General features: G+C 29.2%; 1 protein-coding gene across 4 annotated transcripts in view; it reads right to left on the reverse strand.

Annotated features, from left to right (window-relative positions):
- The window catches only part of relb (v-rel avian reticuloendotheliosis viral oncogene homolog B), a 48,545-nt gene that overhangs the window by 11,419 nt on the left and 23,859 nt on the right, over positions 1 to 13,267 (reverse strand). For all 4 annotated transcript variants that reach the window (XM_061878146.1, XM_061878147.1, XM_061878148.1 and 1 more), the window contains 3 exons: positions 13,050 to 13,216; positions 1,761 to 1,852; positions 1,563 to 1,694 (listed from right to left, as the gene is read on the reverse strand). In XM_061878146.1, the coding sequence (XP_061734130.1) occupies positions 1,563 to 1,694; positions 1,761 to 1,852; positions 13,050 to 13,216 (391 nt within the window). The remainder of the gene's footprint in view (positions 1 to 1,562; positions 1,695 to 1,760; positions 1,853 to 13,049; positions 13,217 to 13,267) is intronic.

A 13,267-nucleotide genomic window follows, 5' to 3' on the forward strand; every position in this document is an offset into this window, starting at 1 on the left:
TAGTAGATTGCACAGTACAGTACATATTCTGTACATTTGACCACTAAATGGTAACACCCCAATAAGTTTTTCAACGTTAATCAATTACTTAATAAATGACCAAGTCGAGGTGATCTACCTCATATACACACACATATATATATATATATATATATATATATATATACTGTATATAATTTATATTTATTTATTTTGCCGTTTTTGTTGACATGTTGAAGGTGTTTTAATGAATATACATGCATGTTTAACATATAGATTCCTATCTTTCATGAAGACAAGAATATAAGTTGGTGTATTACCTGATTCTGATGACTTGCATTGATTGGAATCAGACAGTATAGTGCTGATAATGTCCACATTTTCAAATGGAGAAGAAAAAAAGTTCCTATTTTCTGTCTAATACCACATAAAAGTTGTTGGTTTTTGGCATTTTATTTGTCCAGCTTCCATATTCGTTTTCTACACTTTACAAGAAATACATTGGCGGCAAACTCCGTAGCTTGCTAGCGCTGGCTTTCGGAGACTCTTATTTTGTTAGTGCAGGCGCGATGGAGCGGCACTTTTATTGTGAAGACAGGAAGTGTGCGATCAGTCTTTAGGCTTTTGACGGGAAGTACGGTTGAAATAAAAAGTGTCTTTTTTCCTTTACACTTTTGATTGATTGATTGAAACATGGGCTTCACGGTGGCAGAGGGGTTAGTGCGTCTGCCTCACAATACGAAGGTCCTGCAGTCCTGGGTTCAAATCCAGGCTCGGGATCTTTCTGTGTGGAGTTTGCATGTTCTCCCCGTGAATGTGTGGGTTCCCTCCGGGTACTCCGGCTTCCTCCCACTTCCAAAGACATGCACCTGGGGATAGGTTGATTGGCAACACTAAATTGGCCCTAGTGTGTGAATGTGAGTGTGAATGTTGTCTGTCTATCTGTGTTGGCCCTGCGATGAGGTGGCGACTTGTCCAGGGTGTACCCTGCCTTCCGCCCGATTGTAGCTGAGATAGGCGCCAGCGCCCCCCGCGACCCCGAAAGGGAATAAGCGGTAGAAAATGGATGGATGGATGGATGATTGAAACATGTATTATTAGATAGCACAGTACAGTACATATTCCGCACAATTGACCACTAAATGGTAACACCCCAATAAGTTTTTCAACTTGTTTAAGTCGGGTTTTACGTGTGACGGTCACGTGACCGCCTGGCTCTGTGACTGCATGTGATTGGTGAAAAACAGGCATGCGTAGATCCTACTTTGAAAACCAAAACAAACATTAATAGATCGATAAAAAAAAAAGGTAGCGAGTAGCGAGCTGAATGTAGATAAATGGAGCGGAGTAAAAGTAGCGTTTTTTCTCTATGAATATACTCAAGTAAAAGTAAAAGTATGTTGCATAAAAACTACTCTTAGAAGTACAATTTATCCCAAAAGTTACTCAAGTAAATGTAACGGAGAAAATGTAGCGCGTTACTACCCACCTCTGCCCATGGTCTAAGGTCTTGTTTAAATAAATGGGGACCTTTGTTTTACAACAGCACACAATTCCAAGTTAGTCGCCGACGTGTTTCCTACTTTTGTCATAGACGGGGTTGGACACCACGGGGCTGAGGCTGTCCGTCCTGCCGTCCTCCCACTCCAGTTCAGACTGGAAACACAGACGCACCGCGTTCATGTCCATGTCCTCGATGCCCTTGGAGTGACCAGCTGGAGGAAGACCAAACCATGACACGGTGTTGAAGCAGGCCTGAAGTGAGACTGTGTGGGTCTTACTTTGAAAGGGGTCAATATTCTGGCTTTTTCTCCTCTGAAGTGAGATGTCCAGTTCTCTCCTCGTCACACACTGGATGCCCAGGTTAGCAAAGCTGAGGAATCGTCACAGTTTGAGATCATTTGGAGCATGCAAGCATACGACATGATGCATCACAATTTACAGTTTCTCTATTCAACATGTCGGAAAAAAAGTAGGAAGAAGCAGAGCTTATTTAATCCTAGAGTGTAACGGTACACAAAAATGTCGGTTCAGTACGTACCTCGGTTTAGAGGTCACGGTTCGGTACAGTAAGAAAACAACAAAATATACATTTTTTGGTTATATATTTACCAAATTTGTAAACAATGCCATAAGACACATACTGTATACACACAAGGTCCATTGCCAGGGTCAATGTGGTCAACATATATAAATTAAAAACTAAATAAGATAAGGCTCAGAATGGTTTCTTAACAAAACCTTTCTACATATAAAGTGCTTTTTTTGATTGATTGATATAAACTTTTATTAGTAGATTGCACAGAACACTAAATATTCCGTACAATTGACCACTAAATGGTAACACCCCAATAAGTTTTTCAACTTGTTTAAGTCGGGGTCCACTTTCATCAACAATAAACTGCCTCAAGTTGTTGCTCAGAACAAAATAAATTACAAAACTTTTCTTCTACATATAAAAAGTGCAACAAAGATATATGGGCTTATTGTTCTTCCACCATAGAAGTGGGTCAAAATATAGTTTTAATGCAATACAGCAGGGGTCACCAACCTATTTGTAACCAAGAGTTACTTCTTGGGTACTGATTAATGCGAAGGGCTACCAGTTTGATACACATTTAAATAAATTGCCAAAAATAGCCAATTTTCTCAATTTACCTTAATAAATAAATCTATATATATATATATTAAAAAATATGAGATTTCTGTCCGTCATTACGTCGTGCATTTTTTTTCCTTTTACGGTTGAACGGTTTAAAAGAGAAGAAAACAGGGAAAAAAATAAATAAATTTTGAAACATAGTTTATCGTCAATTTCGACTCTTTAAAATTCAAAATTCAACCGAAAAAAGGAAGAGAAAAACAAGCTAATTCGAATGTTTTGGAAAAAATTAAAAAAATAATTTATGGAACATCATTAGTAATTTTCCCTGATTAAGATTAATTTTAGAATTTTGATGACATGTTTTAAATAGGTTAAAATCCAATCTGCATTTTGTTTGAATATATAACAAATTGGACCAAGCTATATTTCTAACAAAGACAAGTCATTATTTCTTGTAGATTTTCCAGAACAAAAATATTAAAATAAATGTAAAAGACTTAGAAATAAGATTTAAATTTGATTCTAAAGATGTTGTAGATTTGCCAGAATATTTTTTATTTATTTTTAAGCATAATAAGTTTGAACAAATATTTCACAAATATTGTTTGTCAAAAAAACAGAAGCTAAAATGAAGAATTAAATTAAAATATATTTATTATTCTTTACAATAAAAAAAATTATTTACTTGAACATTGATTTAAATTGTCAGGAAAGAAGAGGAAGGAATTTAAAAGGTAAAAAGGTATATGTGTTTAAAAATTCTTAAAATCATTTTTAAGGTTGTATTTTTTCTCTAAAATTGTCTTTCTGAAAGTTATAAGAAGCAAAGTTAAAAAATAAATGCATTTATTTAAACAAGTGAAGACCAAGTCTTTAAAATATTTTCTTGGATTTTCAAATTCTGTTTGAGTTTTGTGTCTCTTAGAATTAAAAATGCCAAGCAAAGCGAGACCAGCTTGCTAGTAAATAAATAAAATAAAAAAAAATAGAGGCAGCTCACTGGTAAGTGCTGCTATTTGAGCTATTTTTAGAACAGGCCAGCGGGCGACTCATCTGGTCCTTACGGGTTACCTGGTGCCCGCGGGCACCACGTTGGTGACCCCTGCAATACAGCAACCCCCCGCGACCCCGAACGGGACAAGCGGTAGAAAATGGATGGATGGATGGTCTTAAATGTGCTGCTATAAAAACATTTGTTATTGCTTTAGCCCTGCCTGGCTAGCCAAGGAGAGGCTGCTTGAATGCGGTGTTTGTACCACGCTCCTCTTTCGCTTCCTTACAGTGAGCTTGACTTAGCATGTTTGACGTGTTGGCAGAAGCGTACCCTACTGCTGCTGAACAATGTCGGCAAACCTCCGTCCTCCATTGTTGTTTCGCACCGCGAAGCCAAAGTGTTCCCAAAGGGGAGATGTTAACGAGGCAGGAGGGTCTTCCAGCTCTGGCTTTTGCATGTTGTCCTAGCCTGGTCGCTGCTAGCATGCCATGTGTTGTGCCTCGCTCTGCATTGTTTACACAACGTGCGGTGCGCTACCTAATATGTCCGTGTGGAAACCCGTCGGTTCAACTCCGAACCGAACCGGAACCCCCGTACCGAAACGGTTCAGTACAAATACACGTACCTTTACACCCCTATTTAATCCCACTCCTTTTCTTTTACATAAAAGTTGCTAGAACTTTTGATCACTTCCTGTTCTTAATTTATCCACAATGTACTCCATAAGTTATCACAATAAAAAATAAATAAATGTTTCTCGGTGAAGTAAGTTACATTTCATATGGTGAGATGAGTAAGATTATCTAGGAAATGAATGGATGGATGAAATGAATTCAGAATACTTATCTTGGTTCTTCTTCTTTGTAAACACTTTATTTTGAAGAGTTTCTTGAAGTGGATCATATCAGTACATTTCTTAGCTTAATCCAATCCATCATTTAATTCCACATACTGATATACTAAAGGTTTTAAGTGTTGTACGAACAAACCATAATCGAGCTCGCCTGCAGATGATTTAGCAAAGCTGTCTAGTGTGAAACTACAGAGGAACATTAATTTACAAACCCCTTATAGTACACACTTGTCGATTTATTAACCACACACCAAATAAAAATATGCTTTTTTGTACAAACATTGTCTTAGTGTACAAACATTTCATCCACCCAGTGAATAGAATAGAATAGTCTATTATACAGCATTATTCACATGTGAATAATATAAATACAGTCTATTATACAGCATTATTCACATGTGAATAATATAAATACAGTGTATTATACAGCATTATTCACATGTGAATAATATAAATACAGTCTATTATACAGCATTATTCACATGTGAATAATATAAATACAGTCTATTATACAGCAGTATTCACATGTGAATAATATAAATACAGTCTATTATACAGCATTATTCACATGTGAATAATTTAAATACAGTATTATACAGCATTATTCACATGTGAATAACATAAATACAGTCTATTATACAAGCATTATTCACATGTGAATAATATAAATACAGTCTATTATACAGCATTATTCACATGTGAATAGTATAAATACAGTATTATACAGCATTATTCACATGTGAATAATATAAATACAGTCTATTATACAGCATTATTCACATGTGAATAATATAAATACAGTCTATTATGCAGCATTATTCACATGTGAATAATATAAATACAGTATTATACAGCATTATTCACATGTGAATAATATAAATACAGTCTATTATACAGCATTATTCACATGTGAATAATATAAATACAGTCTATTATACAGAATTATTCACATATGAATAACATAAATACAGTTATTATACAGCATTATTCACATGTGAATAACATAAATACAGTCTATTATACAGCATTATTAACATGTGAATAATATAAATACAGTCTATTATACAGCATTATTCACATGTGAATAATATAAATACAGTCTATTATACAGCATTATTCACATATGAATAACATAAATACAGTTATTATACAGCATTATTCACATGTGAATAACATAAATACAGTCTATTATACAGCATTATTCACATGTGAATAATATAAATACAGTCTATTATACAGAATTATTCACATGTGAATATAAATACAGTCTATTATACAGCATTATTCACATGTGAATAATATAAATACAGTCTATTATACAGCATTATTCACATGTGAATAATTTAAATACAGTATTATACAGCATTATTCACATGTGAATAACATAAATACAGTCTATTATACAGCATTATTCACATGTGAATAATATAAATACAGTCTATTATACAGCATTATTCACATGTGAATAATATAAATACAGTCTATTATGCAGCATTATTCACATGTGAATAATATAAATACAGTATTATACAGCATTATTCACATGTGAATAATATAAATACAGTCTATTATACAGCATTATTCACATGTGAATAATATAAATACAGTCTATTATACAGAATTATTCACATATGAATAACATAAATACAGTTATTATACAGCATTATTCACATGTGAATAACATAAATACAGTCTATTATACAGCATTATTAACATGTGAATAATATAAATACAGTCTATTATACAGCATTATTCACATGTGAATAATATAAATACAGTCTATTATACAGCATTATTCACATATGAATAACATAAATACAGTTATTATACAGCATTATTCACATGTGAATAACATAAATACAGTCTATTATACAGCATTATTCACATGTGAATAATATAAATACAGTCTATTATACAGAATTATTCACATGTGAATATAAATAGTCTATTATACAGCATTATTCACATGTGAATAATATAAATACAGTCTATTATACAGCATTATTCACATGTGAATAATTTAAATACAGTATTATACAGCATTATTCACATGTGAATAACATAAATACAGTCTATTATACAGCATTATTCACATGTGAATAATATAAATACAGTCTATTATACAGCATTATTCACATGTGAATAATATAAATACAGTCTATTATGCAGCATTATTCACATGTGAATAATTTAAATACAGTATTATACAGCATTATTCACATGTGAATAATATAAATACAGTCTATTATACAGCATTATTCACATGTGAATAATATAAATACGGTCTATTATACAGCATTATTCACATATGAATAACATAAATACAGTTATTATACAGCATTATTCACATGTGAATAACATAAATACAGTCTATTATACAGCATTATTAACATGTGAATAATATAAATACAGTCTATTATACAGCATTATTCACATGTGAATAACATAAATACAGTTATTATACAGCATTATTCACATGTGAATAACATAAATACAGTTATTATACAGCATTATTCACATGTGAATAACATAAATACAGTCTATTATACAGCATTATTAACATGTGAATAATATAAATACAGTCTATTATACAGCATTATTCACATGTGAATAATATAAATACAGTCTATTATACAGCATTATTCACATATGAATAACATAAATACAGTTATTATACAGCATTATTCACATGTGAATAACATAAATACAGTCTATTATACAGAATTATTCACATGTGAATAACATACATACAGTCTATTATAGAGCATTATTCACATGTGAATAATATAAATTACAGTCTATTATACAGCATTATTCACATGTGAATATAAATACAGTCTATTATACAGCATTATTCACATATGAATAATGTACATAGTCTATTATACAGCATTATTTACATGTGAATAATATAAATACAGTCTATTATACAGCATTTTTCACATGTGAATAATATAAATACAGTCTATTATACAGCATTATTCACATGTGAATAATATAAATACAGTCTGTTATACAGAATTATTCACATGTGAATAACATACATACAGTCTATTATACAGCATTATTCACATATGAATAATGTACATAGTCTATTATACAGCATTATTTACATGTGAATAATATAAATACAGTCTATTATACAGCATTATTCACATGTGAATAATATAAATACAGTCTATTATACAGCATTATTCACATGTGAATAATATGAATACAGTCTATTATACAGAATTATTCACATGTGAATAACATAAATACACTCTATTATACAGCATTATTCACATGTGAATAATATAAATACAGTCTATTATACAGCATTATTCACATGTGAATAATTTAAATACAGTATTATACAGCATTATTCACATGTGAATAACATAAATACAGTCTATTATACAGCATTATTCACATGTGAATAATATAAATACAGTCTATTATACAGCATTATTCACATGTGAATAATATAAATACAGTCTATTATGCAGCATTATTCACATGTGAATAATTTAAATACAGTATTATACAGCATTATTCACATGTGAATAATATAAATACAGTCTATTATACAGCATTATTCACATGTGAATAATATAAATACGGTCTATTATACAGCATTATTCACATATGAATAACATAAATACAGTTATTATACAGCATTATTCACATGTGAATAACATAAATACAGTCTATTATACAGCATTATTAACATGTGAATAATATAAATACAGTCTATTATACAGCATTATTCACATGTGAATAACATAAATACAGTTATTATACAGCATTATTCACATGTGAATAACATAAATACAGTTATTATACAGCATTATTCACATGTGAATAACATAAATACAGTCTATTATACAGCATTATTAACATGTGAATAATATAAATACAGTCTATTATACAGCATTATTCACATGTGAATAATATAAATACAGTCTATTATACAGCATTATTCACATATGAATAACATAAATACAGTTATTATACAGCATTATTCACATGTGAATAACATAAATACAGTCTATTATACAGAATTATTCACATGTGAATAACATACATACAGTCTATTATAGAGCATTATTCACATGTGAATAATATAAATTACAGTCTATTATACAGCATTATTCACATGTGAATATAAATACAGTCTATTATACAGCATTATTCACATATGAATAATGTACATAGTCTATTATACAGCATTATTTACATGTGAATAATATAAATACAGTCTATTATACAGCATTTTTCACATGTGAATAATATAAATACAGTCTATTATACAGCATTATTCACATGTGAATAATATAAATACAGTCTGTTATACAGAATTATTCACATGTGAATAACATACATACAGTCTATTATACAGCATTATTCACATATGAATAATGTACATAGTCTATTATACAGCATTATTTACATGTGAATAATATAAATACAGTCTATTATACAGCATTATTCACATGTGAATAATATAAATACAGTCTATTATACAGCATTATTCACATGTGAATAATATGAATACAGTCTATTATACAGAATTATTCACATGTGAATAACATAAATACACTCTATTATACAGCATTATTCACATGTGAATAATATAAATACAGTCTATTATACAGCATTATTCACATGTGAATAATTTAAATACAGTATTATACAGCATTATTCACATGTGAATAACATAAATACAGTCTATTATACAGCATTATTCACATGTGAATAATATAAATACAGTCTATTATACAGCATTATTCACATGTGAATAATATAAATACAGTCTATTATGCAGCATTATTCACATGTGAATAATTTAAATACAGTATTATACAGCATTATTCACATGTGAATAATATAAATACAGTCTATTATACAGCATTATTCACATGTGAATAATATAAATACGGTCTATTATACAGCATTATTCACATATGAATAACATAAATACAGTTATTATACAGCATTATTCACATGTGAATAACATAAATACAGTCTATTATACAGCATTATTAACATGTGAATAATATAAATACAGTCTATTATACAGCATTATTCACATGTGAATAACATAAATACAGTTATTATACAGCATTATTCACATGTGAATAACATAAATACAGTTATTATACAGCATTATTCACATGTGAATAACATAAATACAGTCTATTATACAGCATTATTAACATGTGAATAATATAAATACAGTCTATTATACAGCATTATTCACATGTGAATAATATAAATACAGTCTATTATACAGCATTATTCACATATGAATAACATAAATACAGTTATTATACAGCATTATTCACATGTGAATAACATAAATACAGTCTATTATACAGAATTATTCACATGTGAATAACATACATACAGTCTATTATAGAGCATTATTCACATGTGAATAATATAAATTACAGTCTATTATACAGCATTATTCACATGTGAATATAAATACAGTCTATTATACAGCATTATTCACATATGAATAATGTACATAGTCTATTATACAGCATTATTTACATGTGAATAATATAAATACAGTCTATTATACAGCATTTTTCACATGTGAATAATATAAATACAGTCTATTATACAGCATTATTCACATGTGAATAATATAAATACAGTCTGTTATACAGAATTATTCACATGTGAATAACATACATACAGTCTATTATACAGCATTATTCACATATGAATAATGTACATAGTCTATTATACAGCATTATTTACATGTGAATAATATAAATACAGTCTATTATACAGCATTATTCACATGTGAATAATATAAATACAGTCTATTATACAGCATTATTCACATGTGAATAATATGAATACAGTCTATTATACAGAATTATTCACATGTGAATAACATAAATACACTCTATTATACAGCATTATTCACATGTGAATAATATAAATACAGTCTATTATACAGCATTATTCACATGTGAATAATTTAAATACAGTATTATACAGCATTATTCACATGTGAATAACATAAATACAGTCTATTATACAGCATTATTCACATGTGAATAATATAAATACAGTCTATTATACAGCATTATTCACATGTGAATAATATAAATACAGTCTATTATGCAGCATTATTCACATGTGAATAATTTAAATACAGTATTATACAGCATTATTCACATGTGAATAATATAAATACAGTCTATTATACAGCATTATTCACATGTGAATAATATAAATACGGTCTATTATACAGCATTATTCACATATGAATAACATAAATACAGTTATTATACAGCATTATTCACATGTGAATAACATAAATACAGTCTATTATACAGCATTATTAACATGTGAATAATATAAATACAGTCTATTATACAGCATTATTCACATGTGAATAACATAAATACAGTTATTATACAGCATTATTCACATGTGAATAACATAAATACAGTTATTATACAGCATTATTCACATGTGAATAACATAAATACAGTCTATTATACAGCATTATTAACATGTGAATAATATAAATACAGTCTATTATACAGCATTATTCACATGTGAATAATATAAATACAGTCTATTATACAGCATTATTCACATATGAATAACATAAATACAGTTATTATACAGCATTATTCACATGTGAATAACATAAATACAGTCTATTATACAGAATTATTCACATGTGAATAACATACATACAGTCTATTATAGAGCATTATTCACATGTGAATAATATAAATTACAGTCTATTATACAGCATTATTCACATGTGAATATAAATACAGTCTATTATACAGCATTATTCACATATGAATAATGTACATAGTCTATTATACAGCATTATTTACATGTGAATAATATAAATACAGTCTATTATACAGCATTTTTCACATGTGAATAATATAAATACAGTCTATTATACAGCATTATTCACATGTGAATAATATAAATACAGTCTGTTATACAGAATTATTCACATGTGAATAACATACATACAGTCTATTATACAGCATTATTCACATATGAATAATGTACATAGTCTATTATACAGCATTATTTACATGTGAATAATATAAATACAGTCTATTATACAGCATTATTCACATGTGAATAATATAAATACAGTCTATTATACAGCATTATTCACATGTGAATAATATGAATACAGTCTATTATACAGAATTATTCACATGTGAATAACATAAATACACTCTATTATACAGCATTATTCACATGTGAATAATATAAATACAGTCTATTATACAGCATTATTCACATGTGAATAATATAAATACAGTGTATTATACAGCATTATTCACATGTGAATAACATAAATACAGTCTATTATACAGCATTATTCACATGTGAATAATATAAATACAGTGTATTATACAGCATTATTCACATGTGAATAATATAAATATAGTCTATTATACAGAATTATTCACAAGTGAATAATATAAATACAGTCTATTATACAGCATTATTCACATGTGACTAATGCTGTATAATAGACTGCATTTATATTATTCACATGTGAATAATATAAATGCAGTCTATTATACAGCATTATTCACAAGTGAATAATATAAATGCAGTCTATTATACAGCATTATTCACATGTGAATAATATAAATTACAGTCTATTATACAGCATTATTCACATGTGAATAATATAAATACAGTGTATTATACAGCATTATTCACATGTGAATAATATAAATACAGTCTATTATACAGCATTATTCACAAGTGAATAACATAAATACAGTCTATTATACAGCATTATTCACATGTGAATAATATAAATACAGTCTATTATACAGCATTATTCCCATGTGAATAATATAAATACAGCATTATTCCCATGTGAATAATATAAATACAGTCTATTACACAGCATTATTCACATGTGAATAATATAAATACAGTCTACTATACAGCATTATTCACGTGTGAATAATATAAATAGTCTATTATACAGCATTATTCACATGTGAATAACATAAATACAGTCTATTATACAGCATTATTCACATGTGAATGATATAAATACAGTCTACTATACAGCATTATTCACGTGTGAATAATATAAATACAGTCTATAATACAGCATTATTCACATGTGAATAACATAAATACAGTCTATTATACAGCATTATTCACATGTGAATAACATAAATACAGTCTGTTATACAGCGTTATTCACATGTGAATAACGCTGTATAATAGACTGTATTTATGTTATTCACATGTGAATAATATAAATACAGTCTATTATACAGCATTATTCACATGTGAATAATATAAATAGTCTATTATACAGCATTATTCACATGTGAATAACATAAATACAGTCTATTATACATCATTATTCACATGTGAATAATATAAATACAGTCTATTATACAATATTATTCACATGTGAATAATATAAATTCAGTCTATTATACAGCATTATTCACATGTGAATGCCTCGCAACATAGCCATTTTGTGCCCGGCGTTCATTCTTCATTCTATCAGCACAGCAGTACTGTTGTACGCATTTTCATGAAAAGAATAAAAATAAATGATGATGATAATGAAGGAGGAGTTTAAAGATGCCCACCTGTGTCGTCTGTTGCTGTGAGGGTTCAGCGTCACCACGCAGATTCCCGACTTCTCGGGGCAGTCCTTTCCCACCAGGCAGTGGGGGTGCGGCCGATGTGGGGGGTCTTTGGTCACCAGGGAAACGGTGACGGTCACCTTCTTCAAGTGGTCTATGGGGCCTTCAATCTGAAAGGTGCATTCAGATGTCAATACAAAAAAAATGCAGAAAACTATAGG

The sequence above is a fragment of the Nerophis ophidion genome, linkage group LG18 (assembly GCF_033978795.1).
Source record: "Nerophis ophidion isolate RoL-2023_Sa linkage group LG18, RoL_Noph_v1.0, whole genome shotgun sequence".
In the NCBI taxonomy this organism is placed as follows: domain Eukaryota; kingdom Metazoa; phylum Chordata; class Actinopteri; order Syngnathiformes; family Syngnathidae; genus Nerophis; species Nerophis ophidion.